Genomic DNA, 25,756 nt, shown 5'->3' on the forward strand with positions numbered 1-25,756 from the left:
AGATGACTGATTAGTTTCAATGAGGTAATGTCTGAGTTTACTGGTCACTAGTGATAATGATGAGGATGAATTTGTAAGGAAAGACATGCTTCTGTAGCATGTCGCTCTGTGTAACAGAATTCACATTTCAGATAAGAAGTATTCATACAGCAACATATTCTCTCTCATTTTTTTTTCTTTTTTCCCCAAATCTCAAAAGAGATGCTTGGGTGGGGAAGGTACCTACGCTCTCCAAGCAGCATTCTGTCCCCACTGATGGGCTGTGACAGCACGTTTCACGACACTGGGCCATTGCTCTAACACATCAGACAGGCATTTCATCTTTTTGTTTTCAGTGTTAGTAACTACATACAGCGTCAATTATTCATAATAGCTGAAGTCTCTTAATGGATAAAGAGAGAGGTTTATTTGCCTCTCACTCGAGGTTTGTGTTACAGCAGGTTAAATACCTCACCTGTGTGCAATGAGTTGAATGGCTGTACGTCCGTGCCAAAACATGACCATGACAGTGTGCTGCTCTGTAGCAACACTTTAAAAACAAATGTTTTTAAAATTAATGCTAATTATAACCTGGGAATAATGTAAAAACACTGAAACAGTGCATTAGAATCTCTGTTTATTGAATGTTTTCAGGGACCATTTAAAATGTTGCTGTTTTCCTGGTACCACAGTGATACATTTCAAATAAATATACAGAATAAGTTTTCATGCTCAGCAATGCAAAGGCCGAGGTATTTATCTGCATTTTTAATTCATGTTTCTGTGCCGTGACACTGTAATAATCAATTTGTCAAAATTTGAATGAGCCTTTTTTTGATAATGGTCCTCAAGTTAGGTTTGTGGGTTTGAAGAGCTGATTTGTAGCTTGGTTCTGTGTAGTCACCAGGAAGAGGCAAGGTGAGAGAATTTGTGTGTTGGTCTCAGTTTGAACAAGCAAGTTGTGTATATTGCCTGGGAGGTGCATGGATATGGATTGAAGTGTGTAAAGGAGAGCAGCTCTCTTCCATGCTGTTTGTGCCTGTTTATTTACTTATGATAGGTTATGTACTTGTAAGAATTTGTAAGAATAAAAATGGTTGCCTGGATCTTCACCACACTTTCCTTCAAAGGTTATCCGAACTGCACAATCCTGCGCAGCCCTTGGAAGCGCGTGACACTGGGCTTGGAAAGGGGCAGTGCTACTGCTCTAATGCTTCATTCTGGAAATAGGAGCTCCAGAGGTGTATCACAAGGAGTGTAAGGCAATTTTTCATTCTAGTTTTCAACTTATTTTGACTGTAATGCTTCTCCCAGTTTCTTGAGAAGTTATTCTACAGTGAAATAGAAATAATTTTCCAGACTGAAAAATGGCAAGAGGTTAAATCACCTGCAGAGCCAATGAATGTTGCAAAATTCAGCTTTGAGTAATTGCATTTTAGGACTACAACCTTGTGTCAGGTTGTATATTATAAAACTGGAGATAATATGATCTCAATTCTGGTTTCTAGGTATATACGTATATTTGTTTGTTTTTACAGATGTGTTGATGTCTTCAGAGAGGAAAAACTGTGTCTGTGCTATGTTGTGGTGCAGGGGTTTTTCAAATTTGTAGATGCCATTTTAAAAAAAAAAAAAAAAAAAAAGAGGAAGGGACGGTAGTTATCTTGGGATATCCCAACAGACATAGCTATTATCCTCTGCCAACATCCCCTACCAAGAACACCCAAAATTATTTTCTCTCCATTTTACTCCCAGTAGCACATAAATACCAATCCCATAGCATTGTTTCATCCTCATCTTGGCTTCTCCACCTCTACCTGTAGGACTCCTTGAGAGCATTCATTTAACACCTCATGCCTTACTGCCTGCATGTACATGGATGCCCATGTATTCGTATGCTGCCCTTGGGTATGCAGCAGCCCTGTAGGACATGTGCTTGTGCAGAGCTTCCTTCTCTGTACAGAGGCAGGTCCCTCCGTGTGCACATCTTATGCTTTGAGGAGCTATGGGTTTTCATTCGACATGAAGTTCAGTGTTTTGGAGTGGACTTAGGATTCTCCTTGCATACTGAGGTTTGTTCTGAGAAAGTGAGATGGCAGTGCTGTTGTCTCACCTTTCAGGTTCTTTGGCAAAGGGCTAATAACACTGTGCACTTGTGTGCCTGGGATTTTCCATTTTGCCTTGTGTAAGGACCCAGCTGATGTGCTGGTCTTGAATTTTTTTTTTTACTAGTTAAAAAAAAAAACATTATTTAGAAGGATTTAGTTGAGGGAGACAATGAAATATATTGTCTACCTTCCATTGTTAAAATATTGCTCTTTTTGTTGAGTTGCATTTATCTAGGAAGCTGTGCTGTATCTAGCTCATCTTCTGAATATTGCTTGTGTATTCCCTGGATGTATCCCTGCTCCCCATTCTGTCACAGTTGTCGTGGCCCTTCACTGAAAGGAGATGAGAATCATCTTCCCTTGACCCAGTAACTCCCTCCTTTGTCTGAGGCATTTCCCCGTGCTGTCACTGTATGTACCAGACAGAGTCTGAAGAGAGACGGGAGAGCAGCTCATCAGAGTAAAGCAATTCTAAAGTTGTTCCAACTCTAATGCATTTCTTAGTGAATATAGTGACCTGTATTATATGGTTTTGTTACATATTTTCTGTAATTTCATAGAATTACAGAATAGTTTGGGTTGGAGGGGACCTTAAAGCCCACTAGTCCTAACCCCTGCTGTGGGCTGGCTGCCCCCCACCAGCTCAGGCTGCCCAGGGCCCCACCCAACCCAGCCTTGAGTGCCTCCAGTGATGGGGCACCCACAGCTTCTCTGCAGCTGTGCCAGGGCCTCACCACCCACTGAATGTAGGACTTTCCTTCTAACATCTAATCTGCCACTTCCCTCTTAGTTTAAAACCATTGCCTTTTGTCCTGTCACTCTCAGGCTATGTAAATATCTTGTTTATAAGCTCCCTTCAAGTACTGGAAGGCTGCAGTGAGGTCTCCCTGGAGCCTTCTCTTCTCCAGGCTGAACAAGCCCAGCTCCCTCAGCCAGTCTTCACAGGAGAGGTGCTCCAGCCCTCTCATCATCTTCATTGCCCTCCGCTGGACCTGATCCAACAGCTCCACATCATTAAATGTTAAGATTGATTTTTATAATCTTAAATCTATTTTCTGGTAACATTTTCATGGGCTTCTGGAGATTCTAAGCAAGAAATGAGCATGTGCCTTGAGCTCTGATACAACCAGCTCTTGCTTTTCCACTAGTAAACAACCTGTTCTGGATTGTCCATGCCCTTGTGGCTGTGGATTACCTGTGCCATTGCTCTTCACTCTGGTGCTGCCCAAGTACAGCTCTCAGAGCCAACTCCAGAAGCAGTGTAGCTGCTCAAGCACAGCATTGAGCTTGACCAAAAAGCTGTGTGGTGCAGTAGCTGTGCGAGGACGATGTGTGTACGTCCATCGTGTGTTGCAGTATCCAGTATATTGAGGCTCCTGGCTTGGTCTGCCTGGAGTTGGTTTTGGGAAAGCATGCCCACAATGAGATGGCTGCAGGAGACTCTAGCCCTGCTTTCAGTTAGCATCAGTTTATCTGTAATATATTCATGGAGCAAAAGGATAAATTCCCTTTAAAAAAAAAAAAAAGGAGAAAAAAGAAAATTAAACTCACACTTTACGTTTCTAAAGCCCTCAGATTTGGCAGGCCATATCCTAAAAGGCCAACTATATTCACAAAACAGGAATACATCTCATCTCCTGTCAGCCATTACCACTGAGAGCAGTTTTTGCTTTGTACAGAAGAGCCTGGACTGGCACTTGCTTGGGGCCAACCCATACTTGTCTGTCAGCTGGCGTGCAGGTGTCAGCACTCGAGCATGGCCCTGGCAGCCCCTGCTAAGCATAACTCCTTGTTAAATCCCAGGCAGACACTCCCTGACTTCCTGGGGAAGCTGTGTGTCTGATGTCTGCAAAGTGCTCAGCTGCTTATTCCAGGTGACATTAATGACACAAAAATCTCTGGCGGTTTCTGGAGCGAACTCAGCTTTGAGCACTTAAATTGTGAGTCTGCAAAAAGAGGCACTCAGCACTATTAGGACAAGTTAGCTGAAGGCAGGGTGCCCCGCTAGGGGGTCTCAGCATGGATGTCCTCTGCAAACAACCCCAGCAACCCTTGTTGCTACATTCTCTACCTGCAAAATTGAAATGTTTTTGTTGTCTGTTCCACAGAGCTGCTGTGATGAATGCTTAATGCTCTTAAGAGGGGTAATATGAATGGTGAAATACACAGTGGGGAAAAGGCAGTGATTAGACAGTTATTGAGTGATGGAAATACTTTTAATACAGTCTTTGTGCTAGTCGATGTTTTGAAGTGCGTATTCTAAGTAAATATATTAAAACTCCTCAACTGCTTTTAATCATTTATCAATTATTTCTGTCTACTTACTTGATTTCTATTGCCAAAATACTTTAAAAGCTGTGGTTTTTGTACAGCCATCTGAATGAGGAATGGCAAACATGGATTTCAGTTACCAGCAGATAACATCTTAGATGGTGCAATTCTCTCATGATGTAGCACTAACAGCAAAACCATTGTAGCGTGTCAAGTAAGGACTGATAACTAAGACAATTTCAAATGATATTTTCATCTGGATGTAGATCTCTGAGTTATTACTATTATTAATTTTGCCTTTTCTCATTTTCCTCTTAGAAAATTTGTACTGGATTGTGGTTAAGACAAACTAGTATATGAACAGTGGCATCTATCCCTTTGTTATGGTGCAGCACTCTTCCTCTTATTCAAATTAAAGATCAGATGTCACCGGATGTGTTTTGAATTTATTCACATGCCAGTTTACCCTTTATTGCAAAAAATCCCTACATTTTGCAACGGCGAGGTTTTGCAATCCATGGGATGGCCAGCAGCCTTGGCGCGGCCCCATGCGACCTGCGGAGCCAGCAGCCAGCACTCCGCCTGTGCACCCACAGCCACCATCTCTGCTACTGGTCTGTCCTTTGCTTTCTGAGCCAAGGCTTCTAGCTCCTGATGAACTGGAAAGATAATAGAACACTATTTTTCATCTGCAACAAAATGCTTGTTAATCTCTCCTTTGCTCACCTTGGTCTGTTCATCCTGCCAGCCATTGTAACCACCTGTCTGATAGTGCAGCTGCTTTGTAGTGAAAACATCAGCTAAATTTCTCCAGGCTGTGAATTTCTGCTACCTTTTTACTAGCTAATGTGCCCATCATTCTGGGCAGAAAAAGTAGATTGTAATTTGCAGCACGAGCAACAGAGAGAAGTTGAGCTTGCTAAATAACAAAGAACCGTGGGGGCTCCTCCCAGTTCTCCCAGTGGCACATTTGAATGACCCTCACAAAATCCTCATCTGGGGAGAAAGGCTTTGCTTTCTGAACACTGAATGTTCAGAAATAGCTGCTTACCATGGTTCTGAGATTCTGGTAACATGCTTTTCTGTTGCTCCTTTCTCCTCTTTTCTTTTTTCTCCTAACAGTAAATACATTCTAAAATTTATTGTAAAAGAGATTTTAAATCTCTGGGTGAATTCAAACATTTATGAAACTGGAAGTAGCTGAAAAATTGTTCTTCTGACGTCCCAGTGACTTGTTTCGGAGAGGAAGAGTCTTCAAAGGATGTGATTTTGTGCTAGGCATCAATTTTTGGAAGTTGTATTATTTATTGTGTTGGTAAAATGTGCTGAGGTGGCTGTCTAGGGGAGTTAAATCTTCATATCTATGGATGATACGTAGAACTGACAGCCAAACCAAAATACCATCTCTGAGTTCCAGGAAAGCTTTTTAATGGGAGCACTGCACAACTTTTATGTTTTCTTGTTAGAAATACGTCAGATTTCAATATATTTTTTATATGTGCACATCTGCTGAGAACTGCTGCTGATGTACACGCTGGAGGTAATGGCTCAGCAGGCTGATGGTGGAGGACCTGACTAGTGTCCTGAAATTAAATTGGCCCTAACCCTAGAGATAAAATGAACCTTGTTCCTTTTGCAGTTTGAGGAATCAGATGGCTTCATCTATTGCAAAACAGTAGTTGCATAAAATCCGGTGCCTGTTCAATTAAAGATGTCTAAATATTTTGCTTTTGTAATCTTTTTTAAAGGGCATAATTAGAAATTGAGGTTAAAAATAACCTTGCTGGTTACATATACATCTCGTATACCATCTTGTATATGTATATATGTGTTTGAGGTTTGTGATTGTTTATGCACAAGAAGTTTCCTTGCTCCTGTAGAGCACTTTGAGCCAATGCAGTTGGATTTCCCGGTGCATTTCTTGCCACTTGGACCCGTGCTATATATGCTTGCAAAACCGTCTGCGACTGTGGCTCAGAGTTTGTATCTTTGCTCTGGTTTCTTCTGCCCAAAGGAATAAAAAGTCAGTTTGCATCTCAAGCTGTTACTGTCTCTCCTATTTTCTCAGCAATTTTTTCCCCTAATGTTGTCTTAGATTTTCAAGAAAGACTGCATTGCATCCATGTAAAATTAATAGGGATGAGATGAAAAAGTTCAATATTTTTCATTTTTCAATTCCATGTAAACCTTGAGAGTAATCTTTAAGGTTGAATGTTAATAAGCACTGTAACAGCATACATTTTTAATGTAGCTGTTGCCCATGTTTGAAATTAGGTCATTCAGATTTTTTTTCTTACTCTTTATTCCAGCACTGTTTATCACATGCAAGTAGAGTTCAATACCAGTGTTTTATACTAATTATAAGCAGTCTGTGAAGGTTGTATTTGGAAGTCAAAATGTATGAACCTTTATCTATTGTATCTCTAGTGGATCTTGAAGAAGCTGATAAGCCCGGAAATGAGATAGAGGCAGAACACAGACCTGTGTGCTCTGAGATGGATTTTGTGATCTCTCCCAGCTGGAAAAGAGAGAAGAGTCTGATTCCAAATGTTTGCAGCACGTATTTGGGGATGTTCCAAGATAGCACTATTAGACAATATTTGTTGTTGTGAAACTGAATTTTTTTGAGGAGCTGGAAAAGGAAGACACTTGGGGGACAGATTCAAGCTGGCATTGATGTTGTCTTACCTGAAGGCTTTTAAAAGTTTATCAAAGTTCATCTTTCAGGTGGAAATTAGTTGTTTGGAGGTTTTTTGATGTGCAGGAGTATCTTTATTGCTGGATTTCCTATAGGTAAATTTTGTAAAAGTAGTTTCTACATCTTTTTAATCCATCCTCATTTGCACGATGCCAGTGCCTATGCGCTCCATAAAAAAATGGAAATAAAGACCTAAAAATTTCACAGCCAGTTATGAAGAACAATAAGTGCTTGCATGAAGGAACTTTGAAGAAGCTTAAATTAGTCTTGAAAATTTACTGCTTGCTACCCCATCTCTTGCAAAACTGCTTCAAAGTTTAAGTATGCATGAAGCAAACATGAGTTTCTTTAAAGGTTTACAAATAATTGCTCATCACTTTTTTTTTAGTTGTCACACTTTAAATAAAAGTACAACATTGTTTAAGTGAAGTGTGTTAGATTATTACAAAAAGAATCTAACCAAAATGTTCTGTTTTCTTTCAGCTCCAGTGATAAATCGATTCACAAGACGGGCATCAGGTAAGTTGGTAAATGTGCATGTTTCATAGGTCTACATAACAGCTGGAACACAAAGCAGGCTGTAATTGCCATGTAAGATATAATATGACATTAATCAGATTTCTTCAAAGGTGGCTGACCTGGCTTTGCCTCAAATTCATTATACAATTCACTGGAAAATGTAGCCAAGGTTTCAGATCACTGAGCTTGCTTGAAGCCACCTTCTTGTAGAATTTATGAAAATTCCCCACTTTTCCTTTTTCCTTAAAAAAAAATAATTTTATTAACATGATTGAACTTTGAAAGCATGAACTGAACGTAATCTGATGCAGTGTTGTCTGTCTTACTTCATATCTGAAACAGCAATTTGGTAGCCATCTATGAGTGAGCAAATATACAACCGTGCTAAAAACTCTGTGTTTTTTCAAAAGTGAGTTGGTTTGTGTAAATGGTGCATTGTTCTACTCTGGAGAGCCATCAGACCGGGTCCTAAAAGTAGTATTGCCCTGATGTTTTCTGTTGTGCTGTAAGAGTATGCCTGCTTAGCTTGGTGCCATTTTGTGTTCTCCAAATGGATATTTGGTTAGTGCCAGCTTGGAGGGAGTATTTATCTTCACCTAGTAGATGCTGCAACATGTAACAGATCCTTCCACATTGTGTATCATTAAAAATTAATGTTCCTGGTCTCTCCTTATTGTCCCCCTGCATCACAGCCATCAGGCTTCCTATTTCTGAGCTAGTTCTCCTGAAGCATGAGGCCTGGAACTTAACTCTTGCTTGTTTGTTTATGAAATCCTATGAACATGAAAGTGGGGTGTGCAAGCCACCGTGCAATGTTGTCAGGCTCATGACAGTCTTAAAGAGTCAGCAGAATGGGAGAAGCGATCTATTCCTTGTCAACTCAGATTGAAATCTGACTGTAAAACACTTCATTTCCAACTGCAGATCATTTTCAGTAAACATAACAAAGTTTGTATTCTGCAGTCCAGAAAGTCTAGCTAGACTTCTGGCTTTTCTGCTTGCAACTTGAGCCAGATCGTTCCATTATTGTCAAGATAAAAATATTATTTAAGTTGCTAAGGATTACTATGGAACTGTATAGAAAAATGGGGGCTTGCGTATGCAGGATTGGTGCATAGTATATGTAGCATGCAGTCAAAAGAGAGTGATTAATTCCAAATATTATCATGCAAACAGTTTTAAGTGTTGATAATGCCTTATAAGGTACTGTAGCATGAAACCAAAGGAATGATTTACAACTAACACTCAGTGAGCAGGACTTTATGCAAATCACATTGCATGTTTCAAGAAAGGTCTTACTGTGACTGATTGATAGTTGACTTTAATGAATGCAGTCTTTGTAACAGATGTGTGATAAGCTTTTCCATTTCAGTAGGAGAGTTTGTGTGAAAAGCTAGTACTTGCTCAGAAAAAAATAGTTATTTTAATATTCCTTTAAAAGGAAATTAAAAGCATGGGAGAAATCTGAAGGTTTTTGCACACTTATTGGGAACATGTATGAATAGTTTCTATTGGCAGTTACTATTTAATGTGTATTGTTCTTTTTGTGGAGAGAAAAAGTAGAGTTACCTTATTCAGAATAGTAGGATGAACTGTATGATATAGTCCAGATGTAACCCATGTGAGTCAACTTCAAACTGCTACAAGGTAATATTGCAGTCCACTATATGCACTATTTTATTAAGTTTCTGGGAGCTTTAATTGTCAAAATAATTATTTTGCAAACAAGAAAGTCAATGAAAGGTGTTAGTTCCTACTTCTTAAATACTTAATATCTATCAGAGATGTACAGTGTATTTAAGAAGCTTCATACATAAAAGGCGAAATTTGAAACAAACTGTGCTAATAGTACAAATATGTTATGGGAATGTTTTCAGTCAGAGCTGTATTTTTAGTTGGTTACCTTTTTAAATTGGATGATTGGATACATTAAGGTAGTCAACATTACTTAGCAAATAGAAAACCCAGACAGTAGCTGTGTTTTAATACTTTGTAGCTCAGTAGCATTTTGTAATCTAAGTTGATTCTCACACTTGGGAAATGAGAGGCTGACCAAACGCAGAGTAGGATTTTTCCTCAGATATGGATTTCTCTTAATTTTAGGCTATTTAGCTGGGGGCTAGGTTAAAATTTGAAATGTGTGAGCTTGTTGTTTCTGGGGCGTTTCTGAAGATTTGCTTCTGATGAACATTACTGCAGGCGAATGGTGGGCGTTCAGGGCTGTAGCATGTGGTGCTGTGTTGCATCTGATGCAGTAATATTGCAGATTGATTCTGAGAGGGCGATTTTAGGCTCCCTGCCTATGTCACACCTCTGTCCATAGGCTGTTCCTCCTTCTGCACGGATCCAGGAGTTGTGCTGCTCAAGGGCACATTGATTAAATGAAAATGGAAACACAGGGGTTCTCAGCGTGTTGATTTCCATTGGATTTCCACTGACCCATGCTGTAGTTCCCAAATAACTACATCCAAAACAGTGGCAGCGATGGCTGTGTTTAACCAGTGGTGGGATGGAGAAAAGAGCTGGGCTACCACTGCTGTTGGTGGCCACACTGACACCAGGTGAGGATAAACATCAAGATAAACACCCTTAGCAGAGGTGCCTCGAAGGCTGTGCTCAAAGCTGCTTTGTGAGCTCCCTCAGTGATCCGGGAGAAACCACATGACACAGATTTCTTCACAAAGAGCAATAATCCTCTGCAGTGGCTCTCTTGGCTTTGACAGTTCTGTTCTTCTTTGGAGTATTTTATTTGGTGGTATAAGATGCAGTTATTTTTCCTAACTGAGCCAGAAATTAAGCAGACAGAAATCAATTGCTGAAGCACCTGCTGAAAACAATGTAGTAAGGCATTTATTATTTAACAGCTTTTCCTGTTAACATGCTGTGAGTGTATTATGTACCAGAGGATAAAGGAGTAAGTAAGCTAGGATCAATTAATTTTCTTGGATTTCAATTCTTAAAATTTGAGCTACTTAATTATATATCTTCTCTGTTTTTTGCATACGTTCATATATATGCAATTTACGTTCTATACATAAAATACGCATATGTATACCATTGTGCTGATGAAGTAGCTACTTACAGGCTGATTAATAATACACCCTGTTGTTCTAGCTATGCACAAAGAATAATTGATATCACAGTCTTAACTACATGAGTTTAGCAAGGAGCAGAGGTTAACAATACATCTATAGCTGGAATGAACAATGAGGCAGCTGTAAGTTCATTAATTTTTCTTTTAAAATCTGATGGAATTAAGTTAAAGAGAAGAGTGTTGAGGTGATCGGGGGACTTGGGTGGGAAGAAAGGAGGAGATGGAGTTAGCAGAGGCAGTATGAAGTGGAAGGGAAAAGTGAGAGTATGTTCCTTAGGTGAAAAATGATGTAGAAGTTTATGAACAAGCAGAGGTAGCCCAGAGGTGCATGCTTGAATATAGATACTTTTTCTTTGAATTATGTTAATTTTCATCCACCTATCTAAATATGAGATACCAAGGATTGGGAAGCTGATGTTCTGTATGTTAGCAGAAGCACTGGGTTTATGCTTTTCAGCATCTTGACAGATAGATAAATAGATATAAATTATCTCATTAAGTATTGGCAGAAGTTTAGAATAATGCAACAGAACCAGCACAGACTTGCTACCGACTGAGCTTAAATTTATGTTTAGTAGATACCATTTACTGAGTCCATTTATTCCCATTTGCTAGTATAATTCTACAAATGTATATCATTTTAATTAAGACATAAATAGGTCTATAAAGTTACTTCAGTTACATATCTGCTTTTAGACTCTGAAAGACTGAAAAGAACCTAAATGGGGCTGCTCTGAGTTGGCCTTCCTGAGCTGGGAAGACCTGTAGATAGGCTCAAGAGCATCTGTGGAGCATCAGCAACAGAGAGAGTCTCCTCATTGCTAACTTAAGAATCCCATTTTAGGCTTGTGGAAAGGAAATAAATGGTGCTTTAAATATTGTTTTCTCAACCAGCCCAGGAGGAAAAGTGGTTTTATTGAGCTACGCCACAAAACTCTGAACCAAAATAACTTAAAAATGGTCAGCAGGCGGAGTACATTGGTGACAAACCTATAGGGAGAAACTGTCCTATATACAACTGGAATAAATTTACAATCAAGCAGATATCACTATCGAAGGAAAAAAAAAAAAACAACCAGGAGGGAATGGAGAAGGTAACATCTTTCAGGCTCCTTCTCCATGGATGTCGGCAGGGATCTCCCAGTTATCAACCTGGGAGGGACAGGGTGTGGAGAAGGAGAGAAAGAAAATCTCATGTGACACTGGGGGAGACCTCTGTGTAGTGCATAACATTCTGGGTTTGACTTGTTAAAACGTTTGTTTATTTATTTTTCATTTGTGATAGTTGAATCTGGAAATCTATTTTGTGCTTTTCCGTGCACTCCTAAGAATCGTCACTTTTAGGTACGTGGCTGACTAACTGAAGATGGAGGACTGAGGAAGAAGGAAGCAGTTTTTTACTTCCTATATCTTTTAAAAATTGATGTGTTTAATTCATTTAGCAAGTGCTCAAATTTTGATGTGGAAGGCAAATCACTTTTGTACTGTGGTAATTTCTAACGAAGTCAGAGCTGTGTTTAGTGGCTGTTTTTTTTCTTTTTTAGCAGGTACTCCTACAGCACAAAAATTTCTTTAACAATCAAAACTCATTTTATTTGACTGTACAGCTTCAGCTTTACAAAACATCAGTGTCTGAAAAGAAAGGAGGAGATGCTACATGCTCTTAGTTCTTAGTTATTTCAATACGTCCAAAGGCTGTGATAATAGAACTGTAAGTGCCTGGCAGTAATTAATTTGAAGTGGTACAGCAAGTCATGTTAGTTTGTTCCTGCTCAGGCCTGGCAATTACGTAAATGTTTTCCAGTAAGAATTTCTGCAGATTAGAAGTATCTTCTCTTAACCTCAGCAAGTAGAAAATGCTCAAAAGGAAGCCCTTGAAACTGTTTCAGTCAGTTTTGAATTTTTAGAAGTAAGAAATTTATTTAATGAAAGCACACTGATAAATTCCTCAGCTCCTCAAACCAGTTGCTTTTACTAAACTACTACAGATACACACATGCACACATGCAGGTGTGGTGAAATACCTCACAAACAAGTTAGTTACAGTTTATAGCACCATTATTTATAATGTCACAGTGTCTTTGTTGCCAGGTCACCTGTTGGATCTCCCAGCCATTAGTCTGCACAGCCATCAGTTACAAATAGGATGCTGTCGCCACACCAGAGGCTGGAGACACGTACACACACTTCATTACACTCAGGTCACATCACATCGTTTTCCCTGCTGCATGACCAAAATGCAGTCCTGCCTGCTGGCTGTTCATGAGTTGACGGCAAACTCATCACGCGCCTGCAGAGATGGGCGTTCTCCATCTCAGCTGTTGCAGTTGACGCACAGGACTCACGCCTCTGCGTGTCATATGATAGATGTCTGCATTTTAACACGTGTTCAGATGGGAGGAGAGAGGTTTAGCACAGCCCAGAAAAAATCTTGGAGTGAGTTTGCCAGAACAATTTGTCTATCCTTCATCTCTTTCTTCATGTTCATATAAGGTACCATTGGGAAGAAAGTGACAAGATAAAAGTTTTGGGCTTCATTATTCTGAACAAATCTGTGGACTGTGAATTAGTCATGCCCACAGCAGCATTTACATGTACTGCAGCTAGATTTCAGCTGAATAATTTCTACAGAAAATGTGACAACCTACTAAAGGAACACAGAGAAATTTTACTGAATTTAGATGATGTGAGTCCTATTAGTGAAGGAATGGTTAATTGCATTCTGCAATTATAAGTTTGAAAGAACATAGGTGATACTAAATTCGACTGAAAATATCAACTAGCATTTAGGAAGAGCAAATTGATGCTCTTAGCCAAGAATAGAATATGCACCTAGGAAAGAAGCTACGGCTTTGAATTTAGAAAACAGATATCTCATTTGTAATTTCAATCTAAGTGAATGACAGGGGAGGAATAACCACATGTATCAGTACCTGTTAGGGAGTGACAACAGGTTGGCCATGAGCCAGCAGTGTAGCCTTGTTACCAAGAAGACCAGTGGTTTCCTGGGGTGCATTAAAAAGAGCGTGGCCAGCAGGTCGAGGGAGGTTATCCTTTATTCAGCTCTGCCCTGATGAGATCACATCTGGAGTACTGTGCCCAGTTCTGGGCTCCACAGTTCAAGAAAGACAGGGAAATTCTAGAGAGAGTCCAGTGGAAGGCCACAAATATGACTGGGGGCCTGGAGGATCTCCCTTATGAGGAAGAGCTGAGAGACCTGGGGCTATTCACCTTGGAGAAGACAGAGGGGGGATCTTATCAGTGCTTATAAATATGTAAAGAGCAGATGTCAGGAGGATGGGGTGAGGCTTATTTCATTGGTACCCAGAGATAGGACAAAGGGTAATGGGCACAAACTGCAGCGTAGGAAGTTCCGTATGAACATGAGAAAAAAACCTCTTTACTTTGAGTGTGATAGGGCACTGAAACAGGCTGCCCAGAGAGGTTGTGGAGTGTCCTTATCTGGAGATACTCAAAACCCACCTGGACACTTTCCTATGCAACCTACTCTAGCAAACCTTTGTTAGCTGGGGGTTGGAGTCGGTGATCTCTAGAGGTCCCTTGCAATGCCTACAATTCACAATTCTGTGACACTGAAAGTTTGTTAAAGAAATTGGCAACCATTGTCCTACATAAAAAAAAAAAATCAGGGAAAGAAGGCTGACTGAAATGAAATTATTTTCCCTTTTTTACAATAACACTGAAGTTGGAGCTGTACCAGAAATGATGGCAAGGAATGAAGTAACTGTAAATCCCCTTTTAAATGCTCACATAGGAGAAAGTATTGTTATGGAAGCATGTCAAATTGTAGAATCACAGAATGGCTTGGGTTGAAATGAACTTCAAAGCCCACCCAGGTCCAACACCTTGGTGTGGGCAGGGTTCCCACCCTCCAGAACAGGCTGCCCAGGGCCCCATCCAGTCTGGCCTCGAACATCTCTAGGATTGGAACATCATAGTGATGGAAGAAGAATGAAGAACTTTATTGATAGACTAGGAATTCCAATATAGTTCTTCGAGGAGATACAGGGGCTGTCTTTTTGTTTATTACATTCCTGTAGTCAGTACATAATTTAAAATGCTCAGTTGTTGAGTTTTTTAAACAGGGCCTACTGAGCTGTCATGCAATAGTATTTACTGCTGAAACCCTGTTAAGCCCTAAGGCTTCCAGCATAACAGCAAGGAAAATCAGAACAGTGCTGGGATGTATCTGCTCTGCATGACAGAGCACACTAGAGAAGCACCCAAGCTTGTGGTAGCACCTCAGTTTTGGTTGCTGGAGGCTACAGAAGCAGTGAGTCTTACGAAAGTCTGTGACACCTGATAAGGGGTTGACAGACTGCAGGTTTCTATGGGCTGCAGCTGTGTTGTGCTGCTCAGGCACACACAGCTCTACATGGCTGTAGGCAGGTGCTGTGCATCATGGTGTGTGTGGACGTCCTCTTTGGTGACTTTCTGCTCCTTTCATAAGGCAATCAGCAAAGATTTCACAGTTTTCCTATGCAACCATCCCTCTTCCAGTATGTTCTGTAGATAACAGCTATCTCAGTCACCTATTGACATTAAAGGATGAGGAGTATCCTGGGTTTATAGGAAGGGAATCAGGACATCTATATTCAGGTCAGAATATATATTGATAGTTTTGCCTACATCAGAAGCTGATTGCCCTGCATGAGATTCCTGTTTTCTTTTCCTGAAGCATTTAGCATCACAGCTCATACAGAGAACAGTAGCAGTTATCTGTATGCACACAGCAGTTCATACATCAGATGGTTATATTTCTTTGCCATGTGGTATATCTATACTGAATTCTTTAATGTATGCTGTTGTGAAACTTGCTGCTCATGTATTCCATCTGCTTTTGCAGGGATGTCCCATGGCCAGCATCAGGGAGAAATGAGCCACAGAGTTCTCCCAAGAGCAGCCTTTGCTGTCAAATACTATGAGAACTAGTGTCATTTGTAGTGGGGCTGCACTCAGGCTGCCATATAACAGTATGGTCAGGGTGGGCTGTCTCACGACACACTGGGGTCTGTAGGAAGTTGGAGACTGCTGTTTCCCACCCAGTCCATAAGCAAGTGATCCAACTTCATTTTTAGTTTCTCTTATGTGCCTTATCAGCTTTTGTGCTCAGAAGGTCGTCTGTCTTCTTGATTCAGTTATTTCAGCTCCTCTAATGAAAGATTATCTCTGTGAAACTTTATCCTCTCTGAGTCATTACATCAATGCCCTTACTCTTCCATACTATGGCATACAGTTCAACAGGGGTATTCTTTTTCAAAAGAAGAGCAACCTGGCCTAGTGGAAGGTGTTGGAACCAGATGATCTCTAAGGTCACTTCCAACCCAACCCATGCTATGATTCTGTGAAAACAAAACTTAGGCTATTTGTGTACCAAACTTTTTAAGTGGTTCACTTTAAGCATTTGTTTAATTGTGGCTGTGTTTTGTTTTTTTGGTTTTTTTTTTGTTTTTTGTTTTTTTTTTTAATTGGAGATTTCCTGTATTAAACCAGCAAACTCTGGAACGTCTAGCAGGTTGTACCCAGGTATTTCCTTGTATAGATCATCAGTAGAGAATGAATACAAAATTTTCAGGACCCATTGTAGCAGAACTTTGGAAGTAGGGTCATAGTTGCAAGTTAATTTCATGCCAGATTTTTAGGTGTGGTTGTGCTTAGACTGGTTTGTTGTAATACTTCAGAAGTAAATAGAACCAGAAGAGATGTATTATGTGCATGCTATAAGGCACGGCTTGAATGGACTGGTGAGGGAATGGAGGAAAAAAGACAAGGAAGGGAGAGATGATGGTAAAAGTAAGTGTGCGAGTTGTGTTCTGTGCTACAGGCTGCCATGGAGAGGAGCTATTATTTGTCTCAAGATGGCAGGGAGGGAAGGAAATAAAGACAAATTGCCTTAATTTTTGCACACACGAATATTTACATTGGACCTTGGGAAAAGCTTTCTAACTAAATGTTTAGGTATTAAGAAGTATTAAGGATTTAAGAAACAGTAGAGATTTTTCTGCTGTTGTAGGGATGTAATTCGTACTGCAGCACTGCATATGAATGATTTAGTTGATTTCATGAGGTTTCCTTTATTTTTAGTGTGATTGTTTAAATGTATTTGGGAGCATGTATTTCTAGATTGCATTTCATAGACTGATTAAGGTGTACTGAGTAATTATTTTAAAATTGAGCAATCTGGAATAATGATAGCAACCTATTTAAAATACAGATGTGTAATTAATGATTTCTGACTTCACAAATTACTGCATACACACCTCTATGGGAAACTGTAATTTTTCCTTCTGTTTTAGTATTCTCTTTGGAAGATAGTCTACATATATTTTTGCATCAATAGAATGAATAACCATAAATTTTTCTACTGTTTGAGCTGTTCTTGTTGTAGATACATGGAATATAAGCCCGAGATTGTGATTGAAATATGAATCAAATTAATATTTTACTGTCCAGTCAGTGTGATGAAGTGCTCAGATATCCTACCGAGGCATGGAACTGTTGGACTGATGCACTGATCCCTTTAAACTAACTTCATGTGTGTAACTAGTAAATAAGGTGGGGTGAGAGAAAGTGCCACAGAATTGCTTGTGTCCAGATGCGCAGCCCTTCCCGCAGCCAGCAGCGTGCCCTCGCCCATACTGCTGTTTTGGAGCAGTCCCCTGTCCAGCCTTGACTGTAGGAACACCAGCTGCCTCTGCCTTCTGGCGTCTGGGGGTCAGTGTCATCTTGTTTTCTGCTCAAGGGGTGAAGTCTGGAGAGTGGTCTATCTAAAAAGCTAATTAGCTTTCCTCTTATTTTAGGCAGAACAGTATTTGACACTCTCATCCTTGGAGTTCATTGATGTAACGTTTAATCCTTCTTGACAAAGCAAATGCATTATGGACAAAGAGAATGTCTTTTTGTTGTGTAACTAAGTAGTAGAGAATAAATTCCAGAGAAAAGGGGTTTTCCATACAAAACAGACTTTGTACAAAAATAAATACAGAAATGAAGCCAACTGTTCATATTAATAATAATAAATATGGCTATTATTTATCTGCAAGCAGTAGTTTGCAAATGTCGATGATTATTGAGTAAATATACTCAGATTTCTTAATAGATGCTCTCAGACTGCAGTGACTGCTGTTAAACTAGTTTGTACAAACCACAGATTTTTCTGTGTTGGATTTTAATTTCTCTTCTTGTTATAAGTAGGTTTTTCAGACTCGTAGTTCCTCTCTTCCATCCAGTTAACACCAGACGGGCAAGAAATTCCTCCTCTGTCTGGTAACATGCAGCTTATATGCATGTCCTGTTTCATCATGTCTCACCTGTAAGGGGAGGCAAAGAGTTTACGTTCACCATTGATAATCTCAGCAATCCCAATAACACATCAGAATCTAAATATGATTAGAAAATCTAATGACCTTCTGGTGAATTTATCAGGTTCCTTATAACTCATGATTTTGGAAGAAGTAAAATAATTGGTATTTATTTGAATGAGTATGCACATTACTGAAATAATAGGAAGTGTTTTGAAGTGATTTTTTGGGCCAGACTTCTGCTCATAGAGTCATAGAATTGTTTTGGTTGTAAAAGACCCTGGTGATCGTGAAGTCCCACCACCAACATCACACTACCAACTCCACCACTAAACCATACACCTAAGTGCCAAATCCACTAGGTGCTCATCATTTAATCTGATTTTTCTTGTCTAAAATCTTCCAGTGTCTGTTATAAATTCAACTTTGGTTTCCACACTGTTTTATTCCTTAACATTTCTCCTGTATTAGGGGGATAAGCTACCTCTACTGTAGGTAGTAGAGTATGAATTATAATATTTGACTGTAATATCTGCTGGCCAGATCTCTAAAACCATTCCATCTTTGATTTCTTGTGGTGTGAGTTTCATGCTACAGAAGATTTTTTTCTGAAGGGTAAGAGATGAATAGGTATGTTTTACCTATTAGGTTGTTCAAAATTGAATAACGATACTTGTGGAACGTCTTCCTTAGCACATTTTCTTGTAGAACAACATAATGCTACTGGCTTGGCTTTTAACTTCCAAGTTCAGATTAATATTTGGCAGACACTGCTTCTTTGAAATGCCATGGAGTCTAAGAAAGGAGAAAATGAAATATCTTTGCCAGTTTATGCACATTGTTTACAATGTACAACTGCCTGATGTTTTGCTTCCTAAATGTTCTGTCAGTTCCACATGTTTCATAGGAACGTGATGCCTTGACTGCCCTGGTATGCTTTTCAGCTATTAGAACAAAATGTCCTTTGTCAAAGCACAAGCCCAAGGCTTTCTTGCCATTGAACACTCACTACTTCCAGCCTGCAAACCCCCTGCCTTATAATGCTGTTCTGCAGCATCTTTGCTTCATACATCTCTATCGTGCATCTGTCAGAGTTGCTTCTCCTTTAGTTTGAAGGAGGTTGTAGTCAAATTTAAAGCCTGGAGGGAAATATGGCTTAATGAATTAAGAGACCATATCTGGAACTTCCGTTTTTTTAATTTTTTTTTCAGTGGATCCCATAATTGCCCCCAAAATCATTCATACTCCTGTTTTGAACATCTCTATAAATTTACCAGCCAAGCAGATTGGTATCTTCCAATAATGGTTTTGTTGTTCCACTTGATGTTTTGGTCCTAATGAACATTTTCTGGCTTTAGATAGAATTGCTGTAGGAGTTGGAGACATTCACAAATGAGTTTAAACCATATTTTTCAGCTTGGAATTGTATCTTCTTTAGCCCAAGGCAGTGCACTATTTCTCCTTTCTGATCTTCATTTCTTTCCTAGATAAGGCTGTGAAAAATCTTTGAAAAGTTCGTTGAACATCTAGTTCTTAATATATATATTCTTATATATATATGTTCTTTCAGCTGAACCCACTATCATACTACTACATATAGTGTATTAATGCTTGTGGGTCCTCGCTCATTGTGCATTAGATTCATTTTTGTGTTGTACACTAATGAATCTAATGAAAATGGTTATGACCATTGCATACAAATAGCTGGGACAGAACAAAGCATGAATAACAAGATTTGTACTGTGCATGGTTGTGTTCTAGCAGCATGAAACTACAATGGATCAGCACAAGGCATTTTCCAGCTAGGGATGAATGCCTTTCTTCTGCATGCACTATTTCTATTCCCAGTTGTGCCATATGCTTATTTGCTTACCTACTGAGGAATGTCCTTAACAGGTTTTGAATGTGGGATCTCTCACTCATTCTGGTTCTATCTTACACTAACTATGTAAAGACAGGAGGAATCCTGCTCCTCCCCATAGGTGCTTGATCACGTGGCAAATAGAAGAGAATCTGAAGAAGAAACTGTGTGGATTTTATTATTTAAAAAAAAAATGTGAGAGAATTATACAGGGACCTACCGTACATTTGAAAATCTCTCCTCAGTTTGTTTCAGAAATTTCTCTGAATAAGTATTATAAATATTTTTCTTCTTTATATGTGTCTCACTCAAATTCCTTTACTCCTTTAGAGGAAAAAAGATAAAAATAATAAATTCTGCTGTATCAATGCAATGCATCTTAAGGTTTTGTTTTCTATGCTAATGATGTAGATCAATAACAAAAAAGTGAGTAATTCCCATTCATATTTTTTTCTGCTCACTGTTTTGTGCAAAAGGGAGAGAATATTTTCCAGTGACTCACATTGCTGTGAGGAATTATTATGAACATGCCAGAAAGAAAAATTGCCATGTGCCACAATCCACTCATGCAAAATAATAATAATAATAAAAATAAAAAATATGCATGTATTTATTACATATTTAAAATAGGAAACGGAAATTGATCTTTGCATGCTCCTTAGATCAGTGTGTTGATGAGTAATTACAGGGGAGAATCTAAATTGTCGTCAGGCTTCAGTAGTGTCCAAAGACCCTGACGTACGGTTGCATGTTGACAAAGACCATACATTTTCTAATTAAATTTCTTTCTTGAGGAAGTCAAACCTTGTGAGAAGGGCAAGTGCAGAGTGCCTCATACTTCTTCTTAGTATGTATTAATCAGCCCCGTTAGGTATTAATCAGCTGTTTTCTTGCATATGTCATCCAAGAAACTAGTGTGCTGAAAGAATGAGGAAGGGTAAGTGGTACTCCTTTGATGGATCAATTCAAGAAATGCATTCCACTTCTAATGGATAGGAAAATAGAGGGAAACATAGAAGAAGAGGTTGTTGAACTGTGGTCATTCACCTGTCACAGTAGCAAAGCAGAGACAGAGGGGAGTGATACGTTGTGACAACAGCTAACACACTGGGTTAGGGAGGGGCTAGAAGAGGAGAATAGGAAGCCTGCACTTGATACAGTCAAAAAGAAACAATTAAGGGGGATTCAAATCCTTTGCACTGCAGCAGCTCCTGTTCAATGTAAACCATCTTCACTTCCTGCACTGAGCAAATTCCCATCTCTGCAGAGAACCTGGTATCAAAGAGAAGGGTAATTAAAATGCATAATGACATAAAAGCTGAGCTGCATGAAGGAGACAAAGACTGCCTACTACTAGCGAGTGATTTGCTGCAGTCTGGCAGAAGGGTAACTGTGTGTATTGCTGTGCCAGTACTGTGCTTTTGCTGATGCAGTTGTGCAGCTCGTGTATTCCTCGCCCCCAGCAGCTGTGATCTGGGAGGCCAGGTTCTGCAAACCTCCTGAACAGACCCTGGCTGTGAACAGATCAAGAAACACTGTAAACTTAGAGTTGAAAATAATAGCATGAATAATAGACTGATGTGTCTGGAGAGAGCTATAGGAGTGACGTCTCAAGGACAAGAAAATACAAAAAAAAAAAACAACAACAAAAGATATTTTCTCAGATTTACAGGATGGTGTCCTTGTGCCCTTCTCTTATAAGAATTTACATGGAACAGAGAGTTCTTGGTCTGGGTTTGTGGTGAGAGAAGAGATAGAGGCTGTGTGGTGGTCATAAATCCTCTGGTGAGTGTCTGTGAGCAAAGCAGAGCATCTGCACATGCACATGCTCTCATGTATGCAGCTTTTGTCATATGTATGTTTCTCTGCTGACTGAATAATAGTAAATTGTGCAGTATTTGCAGCCATGTGTGCATTTGGACATAGCACACAACCTGATATTTTATGTTTTTCAGGATTTTTAATCATTCAAATCCAGTGGAATATCTTAATATTAGCATAGAGAGATGCCTGAACATAGGTATGCTTACTATTTTATTAAAAAATGAAATGATATGAAAAAATACTTAATAATATATGTGACACACTAAGTAACATTATTTACTAAAGTGTCTTAAAAGCTGTACTGCATTTTGACCTATACTGTTCTTTTATGTATTTTCACTTTCTAAGTACAATTGTTGACATTGCCTTTCACAACACTTCTTGCAGAGTCCTAATTTTGTTGTCCATAAAGTAATGTTCAGCTTCATCTCTTGTGGCAGATAGACATGTACTGATTTTATGTTTTTATTTACGTTCACTTTCTATTATTAGTCTTACATCTTAAGTTTGTTTCGTACTGGAAGAGCAGTATCCTTTCAGAGATGCTAATTGGCTTTCTCCATCAGTTGCTGTGGCAATGATTTGCCAATTTTATTTTTGATTTTTGTAGTATTCTGGTGATTCAGCTGGGGAAAAAGGACACTTGAAACTGTGATATAGTACAACAACATTTCTTTGAAATGCACTAGAAGTGCCAGTGATAACCATAATTCTAACATTCCCATAAATTTCTAGCAAATAATTTTTAGGATGTAATATTTTGTGGTTTATTTTTAACCATAATGTTTTTCTTGTCTGAAGTTTGAGCAAATTTCTTTCCATTTCTGTGACATTTTCAAGGCTGAAGCAGAATCAGTTTTTGAGTAATGGGATTTTAGTTTAATGACCATATATGTGACAAAATAGCCTTTAAAATGTATGGTTAGAAGCTCCTCGTTAAAATTGAATTACTCAAAATAGAAGAAATTGTTTGCCAAAAGTTAGCACTGACTGATTGTGAGTAATGTTTTTCTATCTTGAATTCATTAAGCCTATATATTCAGGAGTAGACCTTATTTTTTTTTAAAGAGCTAAGTATCTCTCACCATTTTATGGTGAGAGATTCATATTTATTCATTTCATCTCTCGCCATTTTAGTGTGGTTGAAGGTGCCCACTTGGATGGAGGGTGAGGTGGCATGCAGTTATACTGTGAAAGAGAGGAAGGAAATTTCAGGGGATTTCTGTTCTGTTCCCACTTTTCCTGCAGGACTCCTTAATCAGAGCACAATATGAGTGATGGATCGTTTTCAAAGACATTATGAGCAATGGGAATTGTCTCTATTTATAGCCCGGTTGCAATCACATCTGACTACTGCGTTTCTCAGTGTATTTATCACGTGAGTGATACCAGCAGGAGCTCAGCATTTATTATCCCCATGTTGCCATTTTTTAACGACTACTCCTTTTTAATGAAACTTCCCCATTTTGCTTCCTTGCCTTGGTTTCATGACTGCAGAGTTAAAACTACTGCCATCCTGGTATCGGAGGACAAAACCAACGTGCACTAATGAGTAGGTTGTGAAATTGCGTATTGATGCAAGCGGGTAGGATGTACGTAAATGGTTTAACAGAAAAGAATAATGTAACTCTGGGCTGTCTGGAGTAATGGAAGCCCTTTGTTCCAGCCATCTGTGATATAAAAGTACATTCCTTATTTAATAAATGCTTAGCATCAGAACTTTTTTTTTCTCCAGCCTATGGTTTCATTTTGTGTTCCACAAAATGAGGTGGGAGCAGGATGACTGTTTGCTTCTTCGTTTTGCCCTGCTGTTTTGGAGGAACATATCCAGCGTGTACTCGCAGTTCCATTTTCCACTTGAGTCACTGGGACTTCAGCTGATACAGCCACAGGACATGTTTTGGGAACTGCGTGTAGTTTCCCTTCACCTATGGCATGGATGTGGGGAAATAAAAGTTAAATTTTAACTTTCTTTTTGCAGGCAACAAAACTGATGACTAGAAAACTTCCTTTGTGGGTGTCTGAGGTGTTTTTGTTTTTTTTTTAATTTTTTTTGTTTTCAAGTCTTTTGACCGTTGCTTCCTTGAGAAATCATCTTTTATTCATACAATCCCTTTTGTGTTTATCACAGCACATAATTACAGTGATAACATTAAAGGGCAGATCAGAACAGGTCTGTAACTGCTCTATGCTAAGCAGCAGTCCCCGCCTTCTAAAAACTGCGCCCTTATGGCCATTAAGCCTGAGAAGTTTGTCCCCATAGACAGGGACCTGAAGGCCCAGAGCTGTTGGGTAGCACCGAGGTAAGGGACTGAGACCCTGACCCGTATGTTCCCATCCACTCTCGGTCTGGAAGCATCCTGTTACGCCTTCTCTTTCTGTTGTATTCTTACAGATAGAAGGAATGGCTGGGGACTGCGGGGGACAGATGCACCAGTGTGAGGGAGCGGAGCCTCTGTACGTGGGGTATCCGCCATTCTTGGGATACCACAGGCTACCCATGCTGTATGTACAATTCTTATATAGTCCTGTAGTTATTGTCTGCCTTCATCCTTAGGGGTGTATCATGTTAATAATACTTAACATCATGAGGACCTAAAAATATTCTGAGGGTCTTCTGTAGTGTCCCCCCTGCAACCAGTAATGGTAGTTAGTTGGTTTTTTTTTAATATCAAGTTTTGACTGATTTTTTCATTTATTGTTTTTGAAGGTCAGTGCAGTATCCTAATGAGTTGTGTTATAGGGGTGAAGAAAGTTAGCTTAACAGTGTGAGAAAATCAACTGAGTAAAAACAACTGCAAATATTTTCAGGGAATTAAAAACTTGGTGGAAAAAATGTACATATCAATCAATAACGTAATAGGCAGGGTGCTGCTTCTGAAACTTCCAAAAAATTACCTATTTCATAATGTTAATTAACGTTAATTAATATTAATTAATGTTAATTAGAGTGCTGGGTTGTCTTTTTCTAACAAACTGAATTTGGTAATGCAAAAAGTATTTAACATTCGTATTTACTCTAATTTGCAAGGCTTGAAATAGTTTAATTGCATTAACCTTCAGTTCCACTCTTTTCCTTCTTTTGAATCATAGGATCATACAATCATTAAGGTTGGAAAAGACCTCTAAGATCATCTAGTCCAACCATGAACCCATCACCACCATGCTCGCTAAACCATGTCCCTCAGTGCCACAACTACACTGTTCTTGAATACCTCCAGGAAGTGATTCCACCATCTCCCTGGACAGCCTGTTACAGTGCCTTACCACTCTTTTGGAGAAGAAATTATTCCTAACATCCAACCTGAACCTTTCCTGGTGCAACTTGAGGCCATTCCCTCTTGTCGTATCACTGCTATGTGAAAGAGGAGGTCAACCCCCACCTCACCTCCACCTCCTTTCAGGCAGCTGTAGAGAGTGATAAGGTCTCCCCTGAGCCTCCTCTTCTTCACACTGAACCATCCCAGTTCCCTCAGCTGCTCCCCGTCAGACCTGTGCTCCTTATCCTTCACAGCTTTATCGCACTTCTCTGGACATGCTCCAGGACCCTCTTGTAGTGAGGGGCCCAAAACTGAGTTCAGTGCTCGAGGTGTAGCCTCACCAGTGCCAAGAACAGAGGGACCATCACCTCCCTATCATGCTGACTGGACTACTTCTGATACAAGCCAGGATGCCATTGGTCTTCTTGGTCACCTGGCCAAGAATAGTTCTGCATTTTCGTGAGCACATGCCCCCCCCACCCCGTAACTATTTGATATGCTGGAAATATACTTCAGTGTTGGCTTAGAGCAATTAGAGTATTTTAAAATTCTGCCTATTTGATCAAAAGAAAGGGGATATCTTGTATGATTTCATACCAGCCGGGGAAAATGGAAATTAAGCGGAAAAGTAAGAACAGAAATAATATGAAAGGAAAAAAAAAAAAAACAAACAAAAAAAACCAAAGAGAACAGAGAGAATCTGTAATTGAATTCCATTGCAGTTAAAAATTGCAGTCTCATTGAAGTTTACCTGGAAGTAACTTCAAGCATGCAGGGTGTCAGACATTAAACTGCCACCTAGGCTTAATTCCCCATCATT

General features: G+C 39.4%; 1 protein-coding gene across 1 annotated transcript in view; it reads left to right on the forward strand.

Annotated features, from left to right (window-relative positions):
* PRKAR2B (protein kinase cAMP-dependent type II regulatory subunit beta) overlaps nt 1-25,756 on the forward strand; it is a 94,496-nt gene that overhangs the window by 21,566 nt on the left and 47,174 nt on the right. The window contains exon 2 of the mRNA XM_021384585.1: nt 7,540-7,575. Within this exon, the coding sequence (XP_021240260.1) occupies nt 7,540-7,575 (36 nt within the window). The remainder of the gene's footprint in view (nt 1-7,539; nt 7,576-25,756) is intronic.

The sequence above is a fragment of the Numida meleagris genome, chromosome 1 (assembly GCF_002078875.1).
Source record: "Numida meleagris isolate 19003 breed g44 Domestic line chromosome 1, NumMel1.0, whole genome shotgun sequence".
Classification (NCBI taxonomy): domain Eukaryota; kingdom Metazoa; phylum Chordata; class Aves; order Galliformes; family Numididae; genus Numida; species Numida meleagris.